Source organism: Erpetoichthys calabaricus, chromosome 9 (assembly GCF_900747795.2).
Source record: "Erpetoichthys calabaricus chromosome 9, fErpCal1.3, whole genome shotgun sequence".
Classification (NCBI taxonomy): Eukaryota; Metazoa; Chordata; class Cladistia; order Polypteriformes; family Polypteridae; genus Erpetoichthys; species Erpetoichthys calabaricus.
Window position 1 is genome coordinate 183,182,605 of NC_041402.2, and position 26,104 is coordinate 183,208,708.

The window sequence follows — 26,104 nt, forward strand, 5'->3', positions numbered from 1 at the left end:
AGTGCTGCATCCAATAGAAAGTAACATCAGCTGGCCATGAGTGTGGAGTCTACTCAATTAAACTCACCACCCTACATAACACACAGGTCCAGTAGGCTCTGGCTCCATTTAACGTTATAACAGATAAATTAACAGATGGATGGATTCATGGGTGCTCAGATCTGCTAGATATGTGAAAGGCACTATATGATAGATAGATAGATAGCACTATAAAGGCACTATATAATAGATAGATAGATAGATAGATAGATAGATAGATAGATAGCACTATAAAGGCGCTATATAATAGATAGATAGATAGATATGAAAGGTACTATATGATAGATAGATAGATAGATAGATAGATAGATAGATAGATAGATATGAAAGGCACTATATGATAGATAGATAGATAGATAGATAGCACTATAAAGGCACTATATAATAGATAGATAGATAGATATGAAAGGCACTATATGACAGATAGATAGATAGATAGATAGATAGATAGATAGATAGATAGATAGATATGAAAGGCACTATATGATGGATAGATAGATAGACAGATAGCACTATAAAGGCACTATATAATAGATAGATAGATATGAAAGGCACTATATGACAGATAGGTAGATAGATATGAAAGGCACTATATGATAGATAGATAGATGGATAGATAGCACTATAAAGGCACTATATAATAGATAGATAGATATGAAAGGCACTATATGATAGATAGATAGATGGATAGATAGCACTATAAAGGCACTATATAATAGATAGATAGATAGATAGATAGATAGATAGATAGATATGAAAGGCACTATATGATAGATGGATAGATAGATAGATAGATAGATAGATAGATAGATAGATAGATAGATAGATAGATAGATAGATAGATAGATAGATAGATAGATAGCACTATAAAAGCACTATATAATAGATAGATAGATAGATAGATAACATTATAAAGGGACTATACATTTGATAGCTAGATGGATACATATGTAAATCATTATACGACAGATAAAAAATCAATGTTAAATATGCGATAAAATAGATGGAATTTATTAGTATCATACTGTACAGCATTATTCAAAATGGAAAAGCAATTTTATTAGAATGTCAGTGATGCAATGAAAAATTGTAATTGAAGACACATCTTTAATGTATGGGGATGACTTTGAATTATCTTATAGAGCCCTATGTCATAAGCAGTATATTCAGGTAGAGACAGTAAATGTGAAAGGCACTACATAAAAGATAGATAAATAGATGGATGTGTAAGGCACAATATGATAGATCAATAAATGTGAAAAGCACTATATAATAGACACAATCTATGTTCTTTTCTATTTTGTGTGTTGAGTTCGCCCTGTTTTTTGATACCCATTACATACCCAGTGTACCTGGAAGGGGGTCTCTCTTTGAACTAACTGCCCTTCTGAAGATTTCTTTAATTTTTTTCTTCTCTTCTTACAGAGTCAAGGCTTGTTGTCAATTAAAGGGTGTCTGTTAAAGGCATCCCTTGTGTGATTTCGGGGTATGCAAAAATAAACTGCTGCTGTTGTTACAGAATTAATTCATTTCAATACAGCATTATTTAAAATGAGAAGGCAATTTCATGAAAAAGGTCATTGATACAATTAAACTGTAAACAGCAGCACATCCTCAGTATATGGGAATGACTTTTAATGATGTTATAGAGCTTGTGTTATAAGCGACACAAGATAGATAGATAGATAGATAGATAGATAGATAGATAGATAGATAGATAGATAGATAGATAGATAGATAGATTTATTTTATTAATTTCATATAGCATTATCCATCCATCTATTCGTTTTCCAACCTGCTGAATCCAAACACAGGGTCACGGGGGTCTGCTGGAGCCAATCCCATCCAACACAGGGTGCAAGGCAGGAACTAATCCTGAGCAGGGCGCCGACCCACCGCAGGACACACACCCACACACCAAGCACACACTAGGGATAATTTAGAATCGCCAATCCACCTAACTGCATGTCTTTGGACTGTGGGAGGAAACCCACGCAGACACGGGGAGAACACGGGGGTCTCCTTACTGCGAGGCTCATATAGCACTATTCAAAATGAAAAAGCAGTTTTATGCAAATAAAAAATGTCAGATAATGATAAACTGTCAATGACGTAAGAATGACTTGGAAGATGTTCCTTGATGTGACGTGTCACAGAGCCTTCTGTCACAAGCGCAGTTTCAAGTGCTTTACAAAAAGCCGAACTGCATCAACATTTTCAGTAAGTTTTGGGTGTAATGCTGCTGTCACACAGAGCCCCCCGTCAGCTCTCCTCACTTGATACAGCACCTTTCCTTAATTCCCACAGCGCCGTAGAGCCCCCCCTTGCACATGTTAATATTCAATCGTTCCTGTTAAAGAGAAGGCTCAAATCGTCTTTTCTTGCTGAGCAGTTGGCAGTGGTGGGCTTCCAGATCACATTTTCTGTGTTCCTTATCGATTCAGGAGTTTTTAGCTTTTGTTTGTCATCCGAGGTCACTTGGGGGAGAGCTATGTTCTGGCACCTGATGTCCATTTTATGCACTGGCGGCCCTATGGAAGTCAGGATGCTCCTCTTCATTGCGAATGCCAGTGTTTAGTTAAATGTGCCCCCTGGGTGCCGTACAGCATCGCGCCATCCCCTCCATGTCCTACTTCTCCTGTCTCTGCCTTTGGCTCAGTGACTTTATCATCGGAGATGCTTTCGGCTGCTGATGCTGCGTGCGAATGTACAAGGGGAGTGTGGGTCAGGACTAGGAGGTGAGCGTTCAATAAAAGATAAGATCATGGCTCCCTAGGGGCTTGTTTGGCCATGTACCCTATCCATCAAACGCTGCTTGCGGGTGCCAAGGTCAACTCTAATGAGTGTGTGCTAGACGAACAGCCACCCCCACCCCCCGCGACCCACCCGACCCCTCCTCCCTTCATCCCAGCAGCCAATTGTGTGGCTGTGCGGCTTCAGCCGTCTCTTTATGGCAGAGGCTGCGTGCTGAGAAGGAGCACCTGAAACGTGACGCGTGGCGCCTGATTTGGGGGAAGGCGTCCTCGGTCACTGGGCTTTAAACTGTGCGTATGACCCTCGTGGTCCCTGTCTGTGTCATCATCTTTAGTGTATCACACTAACCTGACAGCTGTGGCCAGGCTAAGGCACAAAGTGACCTCAAGGCTTTGCCACTTTGGATTCTTCAGTGCCAGCCCTTCACTGGCATGGAGACTGGATGATGGTGGGGGTGATGGGCTAAACCTGATGTTACCCAGAGTGGGGGGACACCATGGCACTGATGCCACGTCTCAGAGCACCACTTCTATAGGTGTTTGGATTGCCCTTTGGTTTTTGACGCCAAAATGAGATCATCATGACAATAAACACAGCACCCGTCCAGCCATGTTTTATGGTCACTGAATGGCTTTCAAAGTGGCCATCTCAGCTTTGAGATCACCGATGGGCTTTCAAGGTGGACCTCTCAATTCTGATGGTGGCGATAGCCCTGGAATTGAATCCATTATGACAAATAGTCCTAGTAAGGCTGGGATGCTCCTTGTCACTCTGGTCACCACCTCACAATGACACGGGTGACATCATCACCCCCTCCTGGTGAAGATCAGGCAAGACCTTCTTTAGCCATCCAGGCCTTGGCACTCATTAGAGATGAGCGCTGAGGCAGCCACCTTAAAAGTTCAAGACAGCATCCTGTAGATTTAGGCTTCATCAAGCCCACCCCAATGGCGCGATTGGTGGGGGTCTTCAGGTTGGGATGTGGATGTCTGTGCTGTCATGGTGGTGATGTCACCTCCATAGGGCTGATAATCTGCAAGGTCCCAGACATGTTTGAAAATGCTTCCCTGGAGGAGTGGAGGATTTGGTGGTCTTCTTCAACTCTTGGGACTGCCACATTCCTCGGTGGCTGCGTCAGCACCGTCATTGGGTCAATTTGTTAGGGAAGGAAATCAGCAGAATGGAAAGCGGAGCTGGAAATTCACTCCCGACGTGCGATTCACCAGGAATGGAGGGACGTTCAGGAGGCCTGTTGGGCTGCAGGAGAAAGTGATGAGTTGGGGGGGGGGTATGAGGGGGAGGACAAGGGGGTAGACGGTGGGACGGGGACGACAGGTTGCGTGTGTTAATTAAACAATAAAAGTCACCACAGGGGTGGAAGGCCTCCGCATGCTTGCTGTTTTCTGAGACGGTGATAATTGAGATGTTCCAAACTGGCATGTAGCTTGAGGTCCTGCCTGAAAGCAACAAATGGGGTCCCATCTGGAAAATATAACAAGTCCGAAAATGTAGCGTGATGTAACATTCAGGTGTGCTTGGGGACTTAAGTTTGAAAGTTAAGAGTATTTTACATTATTTTAGCTGCTTCAAAGAAGTACAAAGCATTTTTGTAGCAGTGTGTCATACTCAAAAATAATAAAGATAACAGAATGCAATACTATACCATTAAGTTAGTAGACGACATTAAATCCACGCTTTTTCACAGCATGTCATGTACTTGAAAATTGAGCCCGGTAGGCTCGTGGTAGCTCAGTAGCTTTATAGACAGTGAAGTCCAAATCAAGTGATGAAAAAATGGCACCGAGCATGGTGAAACTTCAGTCATCACAGTGCATTAGCAAGTGATCGAAGAGCGCTGTCCTCGGGGAAATCTGAGCTTTCGACTTGTTGTCACTTTGGAGGAATTAATTGGAAATGACTGGCGAGCTTTTTTGGGCTGAATGGCCTGTCCCTGTCCCTGTCTAAGTTACCAAATCCCAAAACTAAAACCTAAGCTTTTGTCAATAAGAGCTTTGCAAGTTTCAAAAATGAATTGAAAAACACTAAAGAGTTTTTTATAAGATTATCCACAATCTCAGATCCTGACTGCTTACAGCGCCGGCTTATATGATGCTTTTTCACTAGTAACGCCTTTACGTGCACTGTATGTAGTATGGCATTTTTCCATGGGGAGCACAGCACATATACACTGCATATACTCAAGTGTCTCCATCTGGTTGCTATGTCTTTGTTACAGTATATGCCATACATGAAAGCAGTGCTAATGTTTGGAAAGACAAATACAATGCATTTTATTGACACAAATTTTTGTAATGCACCATCTGTTGGAATGAAAAATGTAGTGCATTTTAGTACTACAAATGTTTGTGATGCATCATCTATTGGAATGACAAATGCACTACATTTTACTGCTACAAATTTTTGTGATGCACCATCTGATGGAATGGCAAAAACAATGCATTTCATCACTAGAAATGTTTATGATGCGCCATTTGTTGGAATGACAAATGAAATGCATTTTAGTACTACAAATGTTTGAGATGTGCCATCTGTTGGAATGACAAAAGCAATGCATTTTATTACTACAAATGTTTGGGTTGTACCACCTATTGGAATGATAAATGCAATGCATTTTATTATTACAGATTGTTTTGATGTACCACCTATTGGAAAGACAAAAACAATGCATTTTATTACTACAAATGTTTGGATGTACGACCTGTTGGAATGACAAATGCAATGCATTTTATTACTACAGATTTTTTTGATGTACCACCCATTGGAAAAACAAAAACAATGCATTTTATTGCTACAAATTTGTGTAATGCACCATCTGTTAGAATGACAAATGCAGTGCATTTTAGTACTGCAAATGTTTGTGATACATCATTTATTGGAATGACAAATGCACTGCAGTTTGCTGCTACAAATGTTTGTGATGTTTCATCAGTTGGAATGTCAAAAGCAAAGCATTTCATCACTAGAAATGTTTACGATGTACCATTTGTTGGAATGACAAATACAATGCATTTTGGTACTGCAAATGTTTGTGGTGCATCATCTGTTGAAATGACAAATGCATTGCATTTTATTACTACAAATTTTTCTGATGCATCAACTGTTGGAATGACAAAAGCAAAGCATTTTATTACTACAAATGTTTGGGCTGTACCACCTATTGGAATGATAAATGCAATGCATTTTATTATTACAGATTGTCTTGATGTACCACCTATTGGAAAGACAAATACAATGCATTTTATTGCTACAAATGCTTGCAATGCACCATCTGTTGGAATAACAAATGCAGTGCATTTTAGTACTACAAATGTTTGTGATGCATCATCTGTTGAAATGACAAATGCACTGCATTTTATTACTACAAATTTTTCTGATGCACCAACTGTTGGAATGACAAAAGCCAAGCATTTTATTTCTACAAATGTTTGGGTTGTACCACCTATTGGAATGATAATTACAATGCATTTTATTACTACATATTTTTTTGATGTACCACCTATTGGAAATCAAATACAATGCATTTTATTGCTACAAATTTTTTGCAATGCACCATCTGTTGGAATGACAAATGCACTACATTTTAGTACTACAAATGTTTGTGATGCATCATCTATTGAAATGACAAATGCACTGCATTTTTTTGATACAAATTCTTGTGATGTTCCTTCTGTTGGAATGTCCAAAGCAATGCATTTTATCACTACAAATGTTTGTGATGTACCATCTGTTGGAATGACAAATACAATACATTTTATTGCTAAATGTATTACAAAATACCTTCTAACAGATGGTGCACTGCAAATTTTAATGCTGAGGTCCATATTGATTGTTTACATTTCGGTAGTACGGTTAGTTAATTAAATAAATCCACAGCTAATGTTATACCTTCCTTATACCGCATGCTAACACTTGCACACCGCACAACAAATATAGAGGGTTACTGAATATGGGAGGGGTCTGTCATATGACCCCACCCGCAGCAGTCTCCGCCCACAAAAATTCTACAGTGACCCCTTAATGGGTAAATCTACTTACTGTCAGTTAAGCAGTAATTGATCACTTGTCATTTCTCCTTTTACTTCTAAAAATGGATAGTTTGCAATTACTGCTAAAAAGCACTGCACAAATATATAACATTAAAAGAAGACACAGGCTCTAAAGTTTTGGTGGGTACACTAGAGCTCCTTAATACTAATGAGTGTCAGTTTATTACGTTTCTTATGCTAGTGTGGTGACGGTTTTAGGTAACCTGTTTGTTATATTTAACGGGGCCTTGCTCTGCTTTGACAGATTTTAGTGAATTCAAAGACAGAATAAAGAACATAAGTCGTATTAAATAATTATATCTGATGCATGTATACCTAGCTACCATTTATCTTTGTGTTGTTTCAGATATTTTCCCATAGTTAGGGGCGTCATCCCCGGCTGCCCCTTTTTGCCAGTCCCCGGGTGCTGATCATTCAGCGCCACTTTTCATTCCCAAGTGTGCGACGTCTTAACTAAAAAAGAACAAAGAGGACCATTCTTGTTTATTTCTAAATTCTACCCTTGGCAGACTCAGGTATTGCGGATTTTCTAATCCTCCCCTCCTGCTTGTCCTGGAGCGCCGGCAATGACTTCTCGTTTCCCGACTAACATCCCCATTAATTCCAAATTGCTGTGTATCACAATTTGTCGACAGCGACCGCCTCAGATCTTTTTTTAAACACTCAGAGAAGTTTTTCTCTCTTTTTTTTCCTGAGTGCCTCCGCTCAGCTGTCATCTCTTCCGCCATTCTGTCCGAGTTCAGTGTCCTCCCCCGTTCCCGGCGTCGTCTTTTAACAATTACTGTATTTTTCTTTTATTATTTTTCTAAGCTTATCTGTCACCTAAAGCTGTTTTAACTGCTGTAGACTGGATGTCACCTGCAAAGTGTGTCAGAGAAGAACTCCGGCTTTTGGACTTTTTATGCACCTTTGACATCTATCATCTGTCCTAAGGGAGTGGGGGGGCACTTCTGACCCTTGACATAATCTTCCTAGGTTGGGGGTGGGTGGGGGGTGTATTAAAGCATGTGCTCTGCACCCTGAAGTACCCTTAACCCCAAACTCATGTAGTGGTGGTGCAGGCTTTTCAAGCCAATCCAGCCTCCTGAGGGTGGGCAAGGAGAGGGGTGCACCCTTTAGCCTCAAACTTAGTCCTGTGGTGGTGTGATGTGCAAAACTGTAGGTTCAGAAAGTCTGCAGACCACTTCACTTTCTGCATGCTTTCATTTTGAATGGATGAATTTGCCATTTTTGCCCATCAATCTACATTCCCTAACCCGAACCCATTATGACAAAAGTGAAAACATGTTTTTGTGGAAAGGCTTACGAATTTATTAAAAATCAAAACCTGGAATGTGTCATTCATACAAGTCATCAGACCCTCAATTCAGTACTTTGTAGAAACCCCTTTGCCTGCAATCCCAGCTTTTGAGTCTTCGTGGTTAAGTTTCTACAAGCTTTGCACACCTGGATTTGGGCAGTTGCTCCCGTTCTTCCTAGCAGATCCTCTTGAGCTCCATTAAATTGCATGGGAGGTGTCTGTAAACTGCCATCTTGAGGTCTCTCCACACATTTCCTACGGGGGTTAAGTCTGGGCTTTGGTTGGGCCGCTCAAGGACACTCAAGAGACTTGTCCAGAAGCCACTCCAGCATCGTCTTGTCTGTATGCTTCTGATCATTGTCATACTTAAAAGTGAACCGTCACACCAGTCAGCACTCTGGAGCAGGAACTCTCATCAATTGGTTTGATTTATCTTTGACCACAATTCTGATCAGTTTCCCTGTGGCAACACCCCCATAACTTGATGTTGCCACCACCATGCTTCACCGTAGGGTTGGCATTAGGCAGGTGGTGAGCAGTGCCTGGTCTGTGATGGACATAGTGCTAGAAGTTCTACCCAAAGCGTTCAGTTTTGGTCTCATCAGACCGCAGAATCTTTCTCATCCTTCTCTCAGGGTCCTTTAAACTGTCACATGCCTTTCACTCGTGAGTGGCTTCCATCTCACCACTCTACCATTAATGGAGTGTTGCCGAAATGGCCACCAATCTCAACAGAGTGACCATTGGGTTTTTGGTCACCTTCCTGCCCAAGGCCCTTCTTGCCCAGCTGCTCATTTTGTCCTAAACGTCTTCCATTTCAAAGTTCTGCGACCACTCAAAGCTGTAGTAATGCTTTCATCCCCCTTTCCCTGATCAATGCCTCACCACAGTCTGACCATAGCGGACGACAGAGAAGTCCTTGGACTTCATGGCTTGGTTTTTGTCCCGACTTCCAGTGTGAATTGTTGGAGCTTCTCTACACAGGTAACACGTGATGTTCAGTCAATTCAGTTTGTCACAGGTGGACTCCATTTTAAGTTCTCAAAACATCTCAAGGAGAATTAAAACAAACAGGAGGCACCTGAGCACAGCAGGGGGTCTGAATACTTCTAGGAGGAACACATTGCAGTTTTTGATTTTTAATAAATTGCAAACCTTTCTGAAAACATGTCTTCACTTTGTCATTATGGGGTTATTGAGTGCAGTCTGAGGGGCAAAAATGGCAAATATATCCATTTCATATTCTATATATATATATTCATTGCATTTGAAGTCTGAGTCCCGACCTGAATTGTGTGGGTGGTTACGTACCAGGTAACGCTTGTGGTTGGTCTGCCATTCGGCAAACATCTGCCACGGTGCCCTCTTCAGTTGCGAGAAGCAGATCATGGAATGTTGCATAGTTTACTGTCAAATAATGCAAAGAGTACACGACACGTGTTTCGCCCTCATTTGACGCTGACGTCCCAGGATCGATCTCTGAGAGGGGAGCAGTAGAGTGTGTACGCCTGATGGGCCCAAATGAGGGCGAAACACATGTCGCGTACTCTGCATTATTTGACAGTAAACTATGCAATATATATATATATATATATATATATATATATATATATATATATATATATATATATATATAATACAACGTCTGTCTGAATGTCTGTCCGTCTGTCCACTTTTCACGAGAGAACTACTTAATGGATTTAGATCGGGTTTTTATCTATAATTTGCTTGAACATTCTGATTTGACTTCTCTCATCGTGCTAAGTATCATTGCTTGCATGCAGGAGTGATGTATTCACGCTAATCCGAGACAGAGGCTGCAGGCCGAGGGGAGGAGTAAGTGTGACGTCAGCAGTAGAGTCCTCCTCGCTGTCCTCTTTCACTACTATGTGGGCGGAGCCACGGGGGACAGCTAGTGTACAGTAAAATAAAGTGTGCGGCAGGTGAAGGGCTCCGAAGATCTTTCCAAATCCATTGCACACCCTTGGACCTGCTCTCTGCGTCAGCTGCAGGTGACTTGGCCTTGAACCCTAACACCTTGCTGAACACCCACTAGATGGCTCTGTTTGCACCCTGAACACCTCCCCGTGGCCTCATCATATACTCTTAACACCCTGATCGCAGCCCCAGCAAGTGTACCACTCTTGAACCCTGACTTCCGCTCCATAATGCTCATGTGCCCTTAAAACCCTGACTTCTGCCACAAGCTGGTGGGCTGGTGGGGTTGATAATGTGAGCTGTCTACCATGGAGTGGTGATGACCTTTTAAATCCTGATTTCTGTCCCTTAATTGTGACCCCTGCCTTACACAGATACCCGACATGAATTTCTGGATGACTAAACCAGGCCATCTTCCTACAGCTTGTCGAACCCAATCTACTCCTGCCATTTTCCACAGATATTTGGTTGACTGACACCTTTTTTTTTTTTTATTGATTAGGGTGGGTGATCCCATTTATTCCTTGATGGAGCATCGATACCAGCATGACTGGCTGAAGGAGCAGCTGGCATCTCAGGAGGCCCGTCAGGCTAAACAGCAGATGAAGAAGGTGAGAGACTGGCCCAGGCTGCCTTTGTATCGATGAATCTTTATGTCATATAGCGCCTTTAATGTCTTCAATGGTGAACTTTACCATAAAAGTTTACCTTCATTTTATGGGAGTCCTGGAGAGAATTTGAATGGTTGGCACAGTGGGCACCTCTAGTTCAGTTCCAGGACTTTGGGTTCAGATCTCTAATTTTTATGGATTTTGTACCCTCTCCTTCTGCCCATGTGGATTTTCCTCCAGTTCCTCCACTGTTCTTATTAGATCAAACTGGACGTTTGGGTGAACTCCTAGCTTGTGCCATTCCTGCTGGGATAAGACTCGAACATCAGAGTTTAGTGAATGGAAAAATCTTTAATTTCATAAAAAAAGAACAATTAAATAGGTTTAAGCACTGGCAGATTAGACATCTTCATCCGGATGGCCCAATGAGCTTCATGTAAAATTTAGATGTCCCACCGCGACACCTTTATATGTTATGGCAAACACCTTAAGTTCCTTAGGCAATGGTATGAAATGGCTTTTCCTTCAGTTTAAATCCAAATCCAAAATGTAATGGGGACCCTCGGTGTACAGACGCCCTAAGCGTCAACACAAAATGGAGCCAAAGACAAGTCCTGATTGGCCGCCTTGAAGGCTTCAGTCTACTGTATAAGGTGGGTTAAACACTGGCCTTCCTGCTAAATCTTCGCTAACATTCCCTATCCTTCAGGGACCAAATTACTGCGGTCTCTTGGTCTTGCACCCTCACTCCATACAACATCTGCCAGATCAGACCTTATAGGACAGACTACTGTGGTAATCAGCCTGCCAGGCATTACCGCTTGGGAAAAGTCCTATGAATAGGGTAAAGTTGACATTTTCAAAATAAACGTTAAAGCACTTACCCGTAAGTCATTAAGTGCAGGGTGCGCTTTCGCAGTCATTTTAACTTTGTCTTTGTCAGGTTCACGCAGCGGGATGCCGGCGACGGGTCGGGCGCGCCTCCAGGAGGACGCTGCCCATAAGCGGTTATAAAGGTGAGCGTCATTTTAGTCCTGCCGTTGGCAAAGGAAAGGTGCGAATAGTTTTAATTAAGAACGTGCATGCATGTAGTAGTGTGAGGAGGGAATTCCCCCAAAAAATAAACGTACTTTTGTAGTGCGTATCGGCTCTTCCGAGGGAGCGTGTCGGGATGTGTCGCTCCAGTTTGCGCTCGTGCTCGCTAGCACATGCGCACACGAGGCCGCTAGCCCTATTTATTACATGCCTTGCAAAGGTTGAGATTGGAGATTGAGATTGCGATTGGTGAAAGGGGGCAACGTGTCGCGGGACTGGATAAACATTTGTGCCCCGACAATAAGAGACACTTCCTGCCTCTTAAGGGTTGTCTTTAGACTCGGTGGTGTGGTTGGTATAGCTTCTTCTTCTTCTTCTTGTACCTTCTTTTGTAAATCTCATATATATATTATAGATATCACCTAGCGTAGCTTTATTTCGGTGGAGGTATTTATATATATTTATATTGGTTTTGGCGTTCATAGATATACACTATTTTTTTTCTTGTAAATATTTGTGTTACGTGCGTAGTTTCTTCCTGAACTCCTTTTCTTCATTTAGGAAGACTACCAATTTTTGTGTATATACGTTTTTCTCTTTATTTTTCATTTTTGGGGACTGGAAACTTCACTGTATATATTGCTCACTACGTTTGAGTGGGATATTATTTTTGTTGTTTTGTTGCACCTGTAAGTAAACCCACTCTTGTTTTGGAAATACCACCTTTTTGTGTCTTGTGTCTGACTCACAAATCTGATCCCGGTTGGTCCAGCACTATAAGATGCCCATTTTGTGGGGCTCTGGCAGTCCTCCTTCTCTTCCTCGCACAAAGGAGCAGATGCCAGTCCTGCTGCTGCGCTGATGCTCTTCTACAGCCTTGTCCAGCTCTCCTGGTATCTTCTCTGTGCTCTTGAGACTGTGCTGGGAGACGCAGCAAACCTTCATACACCGATATGTATGGATGTGCCATCCTGGAGGAGCTGGGATACCTGTGCCACCTGAATGGGCTGCAGGTACCGGCTCATGATACCAGTAGTGACAAGGACACTAGCAAAGCACAAAACTAGAGAAGAATCAGTCAGGAAAGATCAGGAGAGAGCAACTGTCTGTGGCCACCATTCCCTTTTTGAGGGGTGTCTTGCTGTTGCCTCTCCAGTGCGCCTGTTGTCACTCTCATTGGCACCAAAGCAGGTGAAGTTGATTCACAGTTGCTTCTGCTTCCTAGCTGGACAGATTGATATCCCTGAAACTACACTGACTTGGTGTTAGACTGGGATGATTACATATCCCCTTCATTCTGAACAGTCTCCATATATGGAAACTGCTCAAAATATTAAAGGAACACTTTGAAAACACATCAGATCTCAATGGGAAAACAAATCCTGCTGGCTATCTCGACTGATATGGACTGATATGGTGATGTATTAGGAACGAAAGGATGTCACATCATTTGATGGAAATGCAAATGATCATCCAGCAGAGGGCTGAATTCAAAGACCCCCCAAAAAACAAAGTGAAAAAATTATGTGGCAGGCAGGCGAGTCCATTTTGACGAAATGTCATTGCAACAACTCCAAATCGTACTCAGTAGATTGTATGGCCCCCACGTGCTTGTGTGCATGCCTGACAACGTTGGTTTCATGTTCCTAAAGAGACGACGGATGGTGTGGTGGGGGATCTCCTCCCAGATCTGGACCAGGGCATCACTTAGCTTCTGGACAGTCTGAGGTGCAACCTGGTGGCGTCGGATGGACTGAAACATAATGTCCCACCCAGAGGTGTTCTATTGGATTGAGGTCAGGCGAGTGAGTGTGGGGGCCAGTCAATGGTATCAATTCCTTCACCCTCCAGGAACTGCCTGCATACTCTCGCCACATGAGGCCGGGCATTGCCGTGCAGCAGGAGGCACCCAGGACCCCACTGCACCACCATAGGGTCCCAATACCCAATGGCAGTTAAGGTGCCGTTGTCTAGCCTGTAGAGGTCTGTGTGTCCCTCCATGGATATGCCTCCCCAGACTGACCATCACTGACCCACCACAAAACTGGTCATGCTGAACGATGTCACAGGCAGCATAACGTTCACCACTGCTTCTCCAGACCCTTTCACGTCTGTCACATGTGCTCAGGGTGAACCTGCTCTCATCTGTGAAAACCACAGGGTACAAGTGGTGGACCTGGCAATTCTGGTATTCTATGGCAAATGCCAATCGAGTTTCACAGTGCTGGGTGGGCAGTAAGCATAGGGCCCACTAGAGGACGTCGGGCACTCTGGTCACCCTCATGAAGTCTGTTTCTGATTGTTTGGTCAGAGACATTCACACCAGTGACCTGCCTGCTGGAGGTCATTTTGTAGGCTCTGGAAGTGCTTATCCTGTTCCTCCTTACCCAAAGAAGCAGATACCAGTCCTGCTGATGGGTTAAGGACCTTCTACGAGGGGCCCTGTCCAGTTCTCCTAGAGTGACTGCCTGCCTGTCTCCTGGAATCTCCTCCATGCCCTTGAGACTGTGCTGGGAGACACAGCAAACCTTCTGGCAATAGCACATATTGATGTGCCATCCTGGAGAAGTTGGACTAGCTGTGCCACCTCTGTAAGGTCCAGGTATGGCCTCATGCTACCAGTAGTGACACTGAGCGTAGCCAAATGCAAAACTAGTTACAAAACAGATGAGGAGGGAAAAATGTCAGTGGCCTCCACCTGTTAAACCATTCATTCCTGTTTTTGGGGTCAACTTATTGTTGCCCCTCTAGTGCACCAAAGCAGCTGAAACTGATGAACAACCCCCTCTGCTATTTAACCAACCAGATCAATAGCCCAGAAGGTTCATTGACTTGATGCTATACTCTCAATAAAAATTGGTCCTTTCATTTTTTTGAGCAGTATATATATATATATATATATATATATATATATATGGAGACACTTGTGGGGTCCTCTGCACCTTCTCGTCCACTCAGGTCTGCTGATAAATGTTACCTGATGATGCCAACCTCACGTGGACATAAATCTCAATCCGGACTCTTCATATGTAGCACCTAGCTGATGGTCCGAGCTGCCCACCTCCATTCAAAGTTCTGACTCCCTCAATGTGTCTCCGAATGGTTTGAAGACCCTCTTGTTCAGGGGATTTCTAATTAAATGGCTTTGGAAGGGTCTTGAATTGCATTGCATTTTGTTTGAAACTCTTCATTTGTGATGATCAGTTTTGTCACCTTGTCCCGTAATGCTTGTCCCCACACTAGTCCCACAGACAGATGGCAACTCGATTATGTTGATGTTTATTTGTAAGTCACTTTGGCTTTACAAATGAATGTAAATGTAAACGTGCACATCATTCCGCTTTCTTTCAGAGAGGTCATCATTACCAGCAAACTCAACTTGCTTTAACTCTCTTATTGTTCTCCTTTCTGCAAGGTTCCCCAGTTCTTTTGTTTCTTTGCATAACCTTCAAATCATCCAGTGGTCATCCCAGAGGCGTTTCAGAATTCACCCCGGCCTCCTTGAAGCAGTTGCCAAATGCCTTTAATCTCCTTTAGCGCCTGACATGCCTATGCCTGGGGGTGGTGGGGTTGACACTGCAGAGGACGCTCAGCCTCTCCTTCTTCCCCCCCTCTCACCTTCTCTGGGTCTTTCTCTTGACAGGCTAAGCAGCAGAAGATTAAGGAGACTCGAACGACTCATCTGCGAAAGAGCCTGCCAGGAGAGGAGCAAACCACATTCTGGCAAATGCCTCGCTTTCAGAAGGTAATGCTGTTTGGCTTTACTGTTTATTTTATTTTTTTCCAGATGACCACCCCCCCCCCCCCCCCCTTCCTCACCCCCCCCAACCCCCAACAGGGACTTGGAAACCTGAGTTTGTCCTTTAAAAGCAGAAAGAAGTGGACTGTTGCCCCTTGTCGTGGGGAGTTTAGTAAACTAATGTTCCTCAAATTGTTTCCAACTAAGGACCACTTTGTCAAAGTCAACAAATGAGGTGGACCACCAACATCAAACAGTCTTAGCCTGAAAAACGCTCCACAATTAACACCTTTATGCTACTACATGTACTGTTGAACTTTTCTAACATCGATAGATTAACTCAGCGTTTCTCAACCTTTAAGTATTTGCGACCCGAGTTTTCATAACAGTTTTAATCGCCCCCCCTAACGTTTTTTTGAAAGGAGCCCACTAATACCAATTTGTTCTTTTTTAATTAATGATATATCATAGATGCATATTTTATTATACTACTTAACGCTTTATCGACATTTATCTAACTCTATATTTATTTTTCTAGTATCAGAATGTAGTTTAAGTTAATTTGTTTTGGTTTCAATAGATGTATTTTTCATATTTTCGATTCTTGTTTTCTTTATTTCACATCTTCGCGCCCCCCTTTTTGTTACTTCGCGCCCCCTTAGGGGGGCCCGCCCCACAGTTTGAGAACCACTAGATTAACTTTTCAAAGTTCCAGATTCCCACTTGTGATCCATCACAACCCCTTGGGCTTGCAATGGTGGGCAGACGGGTCACATTAACGCGGTGGATGTGGCGTGTATTAAACTCATTTTTTCACACATAAAATGACTCAATACTCCAAAATGACAAAGTGAAAACAGGAGTATTTTGCAAATTTATTATGAATTAGAGGTGAGAGGTGCGGAGTGGTGGCCCTCAGGCTAGGGTTCTGTGCTGGCAGTCGGAATGTTAACAGTTCAAATCCCATAAACGGCAGAAGTGACTCTACTCCACTGGGCCCGTGAGCCCTTAACCTGCAATTGCTCCATCCTGGGTATGACGTTAATCTGCATCCAGACTTTGGGGGGGTTATTGGCAGGATTGGCACTCCAGCCACTGTAAAAAAAAAAAAGCCTCATACTGTGCTGAAGTGTCATGGCTGCTCTCGGATCCCAACCAGGGTAGTCTGCCGTGTGGTGGGTGCAGCAACGAGCTGTAATCAGTGCATGCTCCCAACCTCTCGAGGTCTGCAACCCCTGGCCGCTTATGGTGACCCAACCCACCATCCATAGCTCGCTTTGCTTGGTATCTGTGTATAGTGGCACACATTTAAAAATAACCGTTTTTACAATATTTTACATAGGGAGAACCCGGGACATGGACTCACAATCTCCTTACTGCGAGACCGCCATGCTACCATTGCGCCACCTGTGTGGCCTGTCAACTGTTAACACACAACTCGATCACTAATGTTCTTAGCCAAGTAGATGTATATAATGTATTTTATTTATCTAATCCTAGAATGGCAATCAGTTTCTGTTTCGTCCGATATGTGGATGGATGACATATCATGGAGGGCGGGTGCGTCTGGGGAAATGTCATTTAATCCAATAAGCATATCTGTACTAAAGCGGTTTCGTTTTGTGGAGACGTGAGTCTGTTGCCTTCGCTGACACCGACTGCTTGAACAGGTTGTGTTGTTTGGGGGCCACCTACTGACTCTGAGAAGCCGCTGCATCTGACTGTGGGGCGAGTGCCACAGCGCAATATGCGCCTCGGTGGGAAGCCGCTGCGTGAAGACATATTATGGAGGGTATATGTGGTGGTGTGGGCGGTCGCGTCCGGGCGGCGGTACAACCTGGCGTGCACGCTTTACCTCAGGTGTAGTTCACAGGTCGTAGTCTCGTTCCTGTGTTTTCTTTGGTTTGAGCCGTGACTCCTTTCGCAAGCGCGTTGTAGGTGCGCACGCATGACATCCGGTTTACAACCTTCTCGTTTCTGTGTTTTCTGTGCAGTGCAGCAGTGCGCGTGTGTCTCGATGTGTCCAGCGCCCAGCGCCCTGCGTCCATGCCCGGTTTACAACCTTCGGTTAGTAAGATGGATATTCACGTTACATTGGTTGTATTGACATGAAAGAATCATTTGCTGTGTTCTTCTATTGAAGACAAAAAAATGATACAGTTAGGTCCATAAATATTTGGACAGAGACCACTTTTTTCTAATTTTGGTTCTGTACATTACCACAATGAATTTTAAATGAAACAACTCAGATGCAGTTGATGTGCCGACTTTCAGCTTTAATTCAGTGGGGTGAACAAAACGATTGCATAAAAATGTGAGGCAACTAAAGCATTTTTATAACACAATCCCTTCATTTCAGGGGCTCAAAAGTAATTGGACAATTGACTCAAAGGCTATTTCATGGGCAGATGTGGTCAAGTCCGTCGTTATGTCCTTATCAATTAAGCAGATAAAAGGCCTGGAGTTGATTTGAGGTGTGGTGCTTGCATGTGGAAGATTTTGCTGTGAACAGACAACATGCAGTCAAAGGAGCTCTCCATGCAGGTGAAAGAAGCCATCCTTAAGCTGTGAAAACAGAAAAAACCCATCCGAGAAATTACTACAATATTACGAGTGGCAAAATCTACAGTTTGGTACATCCTGAGAAAGAAAGCAAGCACTGGTGAACTGAGCAACGCAAAAAGACCTGGACGTCCACGGAAGACAACAGTGGTGGATGATCACAGAATCATTTCCATGGTGAAGAGAAACCCCTTCACAACAGCCAACCACGTGAACAACACTCTCCATGGGGTCGGCGGGCGTATTGATATCCAAGTCTACCATAAAGAGAAGACTGCATGAAAGTAAATACAGAGGGTGCACTGCAAGGTGCAAGCCACTCATAAGCCTCAAGAATAGAAAGGCTAGATTGGACTTTGCTAAAGTACATCAAAAAAAGCCAGCACAGTTCTGGAAAAACATTCTTTGGACAGATGAAACCAAGATCAACCTCTACCAGAATGATGGCAGGAAAAAAGTATGGACAAGGCGTGGAACAGCTCATTATCCAAAGCACACCACATCATCTGTAAAACACAGTGGAGGGAGGCAGTGTGATGGCTTGGGCGTGCATGGCTGCCAGTGGCACTGGGACACTAGTGTTTATTGATGATGTGACACTGGACAGAAGCAGACGAATGAATTCTGAGGTGTTCAGAGACATACTGTCTGCTCAAATCCTGCTAAATGACGTCAAATTGATTCATGATACAGATGGACAATGACCCAAAACATACAGCCAAAGCAACCCAGGAGTTTATTACAGCAAAGAAGTGGAAAATTCTTGAATGGCCAAGTCAGTCACCTGATCTTAACCCAAGTGAGCAGGCATTTCACTTGTTGAAGACTAAACTTCAGACAGAAAGGCCCACAAACAAACAGCAACTGAAAGCCGCTGCAGTAAAGGCCTGGCAGAGCATTAAAAAGGAGGAAACCCAACATCTGGTGATGTCCAGGAGTTCAAGACTTCAGGCTGTCATTGCCAGCAAAGGGTTTTCAACCAAGTATTAGAAATGAACATTTGATTTCCAGTTATTTAATTTGTCCAATTACTTTTGAGCCCCTGATATGAAGGGATTGTGTTACAAAAATGCTTTAGTTGCCTCACATTTTTATGCATTCGTTTTGTTCACCCCACTGAATTAAAGCTGAAAGTCTGCACTTCAACTGCATCTGAGTTGTTTCATTTAAAATTCATTGTGGTAATGTACAGAACCAAAATTAGAAAAAAGTTGTCTCTGTCCAAATATTTATGGACCTAACTGTAGATGCATCCTATATGATGTACAGTTTTGAAGAAAAATGAGCGTAACACGAAAACGTTGCACGATTTAGCTGATCTTTTTGTATAGAGAGAGTAGATAAAGAACTGAAATACCCCATTGACACAAGTATTCAGATCCTTTACTTCGTTTTTCGTTGAAGCCCCTCTTGTAACGAATCGGCCCCCCGACAAGCTGAAACAGGCCGATTGCTGCCGCTCACCTTCCTAACTGGAAGACAACTGATTAACAAAACAGGATAGGCCAATATCACACCCTGCAGCGCCCCGCCGTTAGCCCCCTTCTGCAATGTTCAGTTCAAACAGACAAATGCAATATATCTCTGTATACAGGATGAGTCAAAATTATGTTAACATTTGAATGGCGGAAACTATTTATTCACAAAACATACTTCATATGTACAAGGTGATTTATAGGAATGTCTCAACCTGTTTGCCGTTATGTTCAACATATGTGGCACATAAATTGTCCACAAAAATTGTATACAAGTATATACGGTGAGGAACATAAGTATTTGAACACCCTGCGATTTTGCAAGTTCTCCCAGTTAGAAATCATGGAGGGGTCTGAAATTCACATTGTAGGTGTATTCCCACTGTGAGAGACAGAATGTAAAAAAAAAATTCAGGAAATCCCATTGTATGATTTGTACAGAATTTATTTGTATTGCACTGCTGCACATAAGTATTTGAACACCTGAGAAAATCAGTGTTAATATTTGGTACAGAAGCCTTTATTTGCAATTACAGAGGTCAAACGTTTCCCGTAGTTCTTGACCAGGTTTGCACACACTGCAACAGGGATTTTGGCCCACTCCTCCACACAGATCTTCTCTAGATCTGTCAGGTTCCGGGGCTGGCGCTGAGCAACACAGAGTTTCAGCTCCCTCCAAAGATTTTCGATTGGATTTAGGTCTGGAGACTGGCTAGGCCACTCCAGAACCTTGATATGCTTCTTACGGAGCCACTCCTTGGTTATCCTGGCTGTGTGCTTCGGGTCATTGTCATGTTGGAAGACCCAGCCACGACCCATCTTCAGTGCTCTGACTGAGGGAAGGAGGTTGTGGCTCAAAATCTCACAATACATGGCCCCATTCATCCTCTCCTTAATACAGTGCAGTCGTCCTGTCCCCTTCGCAGAAAAGCACCCCCAAAGCATGATGTTTCCACCCCCATGCTTCACAGTAGGGATGGTGTTCTTGGGATGCAAACTCCTCCTTCTTTTTCCTCCAAACACAGCAAGTGAAGTTTAGACCCAAAAGTTCTATTTTGGTCTCATCTGACCACATGACTTTCTCCCATGCCTCCTCTGGATCATCCAGATGGTCATTGGCAAATTTCAGACGGGCCTGGACATGTGATGACTTGAGCAGGGGAACCTTCCGTGCAATGCGTGATTTGAAACCATGACGGCATAGTGTTCTACCGACAGTGACCTTTGAAACTGTGGTCCCAGCTCTCTTCATGTCATTGACCAGCTCCTCCCGTGTAGTTCTGGTCTGATTCCTCACCTTTCTTATCATCTGTGATACCCCACGAGGTGAGATCTTGCATGGAGCCCCAGTCCGAGGGAGACTGACAGTCGTCTTTAGCCTCTTCCATTTTCTGACAATTGCTCCAAAAGTTGATCTATTTTCACCAAGCTGCTTGGCAATTGCCCCGTAGCCCTTTCCAGCCTTGTGGAGGTCCACAATTTTGTCTCTGGTGTCTTTTGACAGCTCTGTGGTCTTGCCCATGGTAGTAGTTGGAGTCTGACTGACTGTGGGGTGGACAGGTGTCTTTAAAGAGCTCAGACAGGTGCTACTAATTAAGATTACTAAGTGGAGTAGAGGTGGACTTCTTAAAGGCAGAGTAACAGGTCTTTGAGAGCCAGAATTCTTGCTGATTGCCAGGTGTTCAAATACTTATGTGCAGCAGTGCAATACAAATAAATTCTGTACAAATCATACAATGGGATTTCCTGAATTTTTTTTTACATTCTGTCTCTCACAGTGGGAATGCACCTACAATGGGAATTTCAGACTCTTCCATGATTTCTAACTGGGAGAGCTTGCAAAATTGCAGGGTGTTCAAATACTTATGTTCCTCACTGTACATAGCAGTACCATTAGTGTTAACAGATTTTTGACTCACCCTGTTTATAAAATCCAACGTCTGTCTGTATGTCTATCCACTTTTCACGAGAGAACTACCTAACGGATTTAGATCAGGTTATTTTCTATAATTTGCTTGTACATTTTGGTTGATTTTGTGACTTCTCTCATCGCGGTAAGAATCATAGTTCGCTTGCGGTACCGATTTATTTGTGCGAATCTGAGAGACACGCAGCGAGCCGAGGGGAAGGGGGTGGAGACCACTTCACTCATGTGCCAGCCTTGGGGTGTAGTTTACCTCCACTTAGCTACCGAACAAGAGAACTACTTAATGGATTTAGATTGGGTTTTTTTCTATAATTTGCTTGAACATTCCGGTTGATTTTACGACTTTGTCTCATTGTGCTAAGAATCATAGTTCGCTTGCAGGAGTGATATATATTTGCGCTAAATCTGAGAGACAGGCTGTGGGCCGAGAGGAAGGGGAAGCGTGACATCAGGAGTGGGGAGCCGGGCAGGGCCTTCCTCACTGACACGCCAGCCTGCGTTCGTGCCGCTCCACTTCTGCGTTTTGGAGTGTACCTTGCCTCAGCTTAGCTAGCAATACCTTTTTGTTTATTGATCTTTAAAATTTGTCTCGTTTCACTACTATGCAGGGGGAGCTGCGAGGGATGGCTAGTACAGTATAAAAAAACCAGCTGTAAGGCAACATCCGTAAGCAAATGTGAAATGTATTATACAAAAATGAAGGTCAAGAAGACAAGAGGAGGGAAAACATCCATGATCCCTTTCCTACCTCCTATACATCGTCTTCTTCTTTCGGCTGCTCCCGTTAGGGGTTTCCACAGTAGATCATCTTCTTCCATATCTTCTTGTCCTCTACATCTTGTTCTGTTACACCCATCACCTGCATGTCCTCTCTCACCACATCCATAAACCTTCACTTAGCCCTTCCTCTTACCTTACAGCTCTATTCTTAACATCCTTCTCCCAATATACCCAGTATCTCTCTTCTGCACATGTCCAAACCAGAGCAATCTCGCCTCTCTGACTTTGTTTCCCAACCGTCCCACCTGAGCTGACCCTCTAATGTCCTCTTTCCTAATCCTGTCCATCTTCGTCACACCCAATGCAAATCTTAGCATCTTTAGCTTTGTCACCTCCAGCTCTGTCTCCTGCTTTCTGGTCTGTGCCACCGTCTCCAACCCATATAACATAGCTGGTCTCACTACCGTCCTGTAGACCTTCCCTTTCACTCTTGCTGATACCCATCTGACACAAATCACTCCTGACACTCTTCTCCACCCTGCCTGCACTCTCTTCTTCATTTCTCTTCCACAATCCCCATTACTCTGTACTGTTGATCCCAAGTATTTAAACTCATCCACCTTCACCAGTTCTACTCCCTGCATCCTCACCATTCCACTGACCTCCTTCTCATTCACACACATGTATTCTGTCTTGTTCCTGCCTCCTATACATGCAAACAACAAATAAAATATAAACATATACAATGGAAAAAATCACACCCCCAGTCCCCTTCCGAAATTCACTCACCAAAGTTCCAGCCAACTCTTAATGGCAGGTGAACAAAGTGCAGAATGCCAGCCGACCCCAAATAGTTTAAACTGAAAAATGTTTTACAGTTAGTCTGCGCCATTATAAAAAATAAAGGTCTTTGTGAGCTCACCAAATCCACTAGTGATAATGGAATGCAACTTTCACACTCCCAAGAGTGAATCACTGTCCTCCTACTAAAAGACAGTTCTTTCTAGAGCTGTAGAACCTTTTCCCATGGCCATGCTGATCTGTTTAGTTAGATCTTTGCCTTATTATGTCTCCTCAAGAAAAAAAGAAACCGGATGTCCCACCTTCCGGTGTGCCACTGTCAATCATCATCTTCTATGGGCTATCCTAGTACCCGCACAGACAGCAGAAAACACCTAACATCTTTTTATGTGGCAGCGCTACACTCTGGCAGCACAGTTGGGTCTGATGCGGCAAGCTTCACGCACCTGTATTTGGCAGATTTTCTGCCATTGTCCTCTGCAGATCTTCTCAAGACCTGTCAGGTTGGGTGGAGACCATCAGTCCACGGCTATTTTCAGGTATCTTCTGAGATGTTTGTTTGTGTTCAAGTCCTGGCTCTGGCTGTGGAACTCAAGAAAATTCCCAGAGTTGTCCCAAAGCCACTCTTAGTGTTGTCTTTGCTTTGTCCTGTTGGAAGGTGAACCTTCAGCCCAGTCTGAGGTCCAGAGCTCCCTGACCAGGATTCCATTAAGGATATCTCTCTTCAGCTTTCTCACAACCCTGTCTGGTCTCCTAGTCACTGCTGCTAAAATACAACTCTGAGCCCGAGGTCACACTAAAAGGGTGTCTTGGGTTGAAGGTGTGAAAGCAGGAAAACTCCACCCAGCAGACACCTGAGTACCAAACTAAACCAGAGGTCAAGGGCAGTAAGGAGGCAAAGCAACTCCCTGTGCCACTTTTTGAGATGCCCTAAGTTGTTAGGAATACCAGGTTTACTCACCCATAAAGGGGGTTTCCTCCAGCTTAGATGAACCTGACAAGCTGCCTGACCTTCCTTTAAAGCCCACGTTAAACTGATTTGACCTGAGGTGACACACTGCATGTCACAGCGGGACATCAGAAAGGGTGAAGGAAGGAGGAGAAAAACACTGATGTGTTTCCTCTCAACAATGGTCACCGAAAGCCAGGAAGTTGATCCTCACTGGAAGAAACTCATTTACAGCTGAGAACAACCTCTGCCCAACCTCATATTTGCCGCACTGTCTTTAGGATGAGTGGTACACGTGTGCCCTCACAGTTCATCACTTTGTTAGGGGTAGAGTGAGGAACTTCAGGAATTTGGAAGGTTCTGAAAGAGGGGGTCAGCATATATGGATATAAGTTTTGCCCCAACTCCCAAAACTGTCCTAGTGGTCTTGACGACCTGCTGCAATTTTTTGAGGGAATATCAGCGTAATAATGCATTAAGGGTAATGAGATGAGAATTTTGGATGACCCCTGTGGAAGTTAAGCCCTGGCAAAGACACGCAGACCCCACAAGTGCAAAAGCAACACACTTTTATTTGCTACTTCTTGCCTTTACACAACACACAGTGCACAAATCAGCCAAAAATTGCTCCGTCTTCTTTCTCTCTTCTTCTGTCTTCTTATCCCTTCTCTGCCGCCTCCACTCCTCTCCTCGCAAGATTTGTCGTCCTCCTCCTGACTTAGGCTCTTCGAATGGAGTGAGGCGGCGTCCCTTATACTGCACCTGGATGTGCTCCAGTTGCACTCCAATTAACTTCCAGCAGCACTCCTGGATGCAGTGGAAGTGCTGTATGGGCACACAGAAGTACTCCAGGTGTCCCTGGATCTTCTTCTGGCAGCATTTCCGAGTGTGGCAGAAGTGCTGCCGTCCAGGGGTCTGCAATTGTCCTGATGCCCCCATGGTGGTGGCCACAGGACCCAGCAGGGTTGAGCTTCCCTCTCATGATCCTAGGGGAGGTATTGTCTCTCTCCCAGTCCTTTCATCCTCAAGGCGTCCCAGCTGGGCAAAAGCCCCATCCGTCTGTCACACCCGATAAAAAGGACCATTTAACCCATCCACCGGCCCTCTTGGTGCCATTCCCCCTCCCCTTACTTAGCCTGCTTCTCTCCACTTAGGGCAGTCATTGGGGACCACCTTATGCTGACCTTAGACATGTCACAGTACTGGAATGGCCACCCATTCCACCCAATTAAAGGTTATGAGCTTCAGTTAGTAGAATTCCACTAATGATAGTTAAATTAAACATTCATGATTGTGCATTAATTTGCAAAGTAAGATGTGTAGTCCCAGAAAAGCGGTGAAATAGACAAAAAACGAGGTCATCCTTCAATCGCCCAGATTGCCTCATATTACATACTGACTTAGATGAGAGTTGTGTTGGAGCTCCTGGTTTGAAGATGGTCAAAAAGTGGCGCTCTGAAGGGTCTGCATGCAGTTCGTTTCTAAAATGGGCCTGAGCCGGTTCGTCAATGTGCCCTGCTGGTTTCCACCTGGAACCCCATACTGTTGAAAAAGTCTCTGTCCCTTAGTGAAAATGAATTCATGTAAGCAAATGAATGGATGATTTTAAACTGGTATGAACTGCACAGGTTCCGTAAAAGGATGGATGTGTTTTAACTTAAAATAATAGAAACTGAATTTCAATTCAAATTCATATTAACCAATCAGAAATTATCAATCTAATATCATGTGTGTGTGTGTTTTCCAAATGCTCAGGTTTTCCTCTCAAATCTCAAACAATAAACTTGTTAGTTTTATTTGCCGTTCTTTGTTCGGAGTTGCTTTTGACCTTGTGCCCCAAACTCCCCACGTTGGTTCCTTCAAAACTGCTTCAGTCTATGGCGCCTTATTTATCCTTCTAAATAACCAAAGTGAAGCTGCATAATTTAGAAGTGAGTGCTGCTCTCTCTAAAGCCCCTTCAAACCCCCTTCACCCAGTTCTGACTAATGTAATTTATCGGTGTCTGGGCTTTACCCTTTGAGTCTTGTGCCACTGACAGCTTGAGTAAGTTTGGTGCCAACAGTTGGCAGCCCCTCTGCCAGTGGCTTGAAGAGTTCAGCTTGACACCTGGTTCCACATGCTGGGCTGAGATTTGAGGAGAGAGCCGGGAGAATGGCTCCTCTGCTTCTTTTCTCTTTTGTGTCTAT

The 26,104-nt window shown here is 43.7% G+C and overlaps 1 protein-coding gene across 2 annotated transcripts in view; it reads left to right on the forward strand.

Moving 5' to 3' along the window:
• Positions 1 to 26,104, forward strand: part of cfap77 (cilia and flagella associated protein 77) — a 165,420-nt gene that overhangs the window by 105,771 nt on the left and 33,545 nt on the right. For both annotated transcript variants that reach the window (XM_028808568.2, XM_051931802.1), the window contains 2 exons: positions 10,601 to 10,709; positions 15,388 to 15,489. In XM_028808568.2, coding sequence (XP_028664401.2) covers positions 10,601 to 10,709; positions 15,388 to 15,489 — 211 coding nt within the window. The remainder of the gene's footprint in view (positions 1 to 10,600; positions 10,710 to 15,387; positions 15,490 to 26,104) is intronic.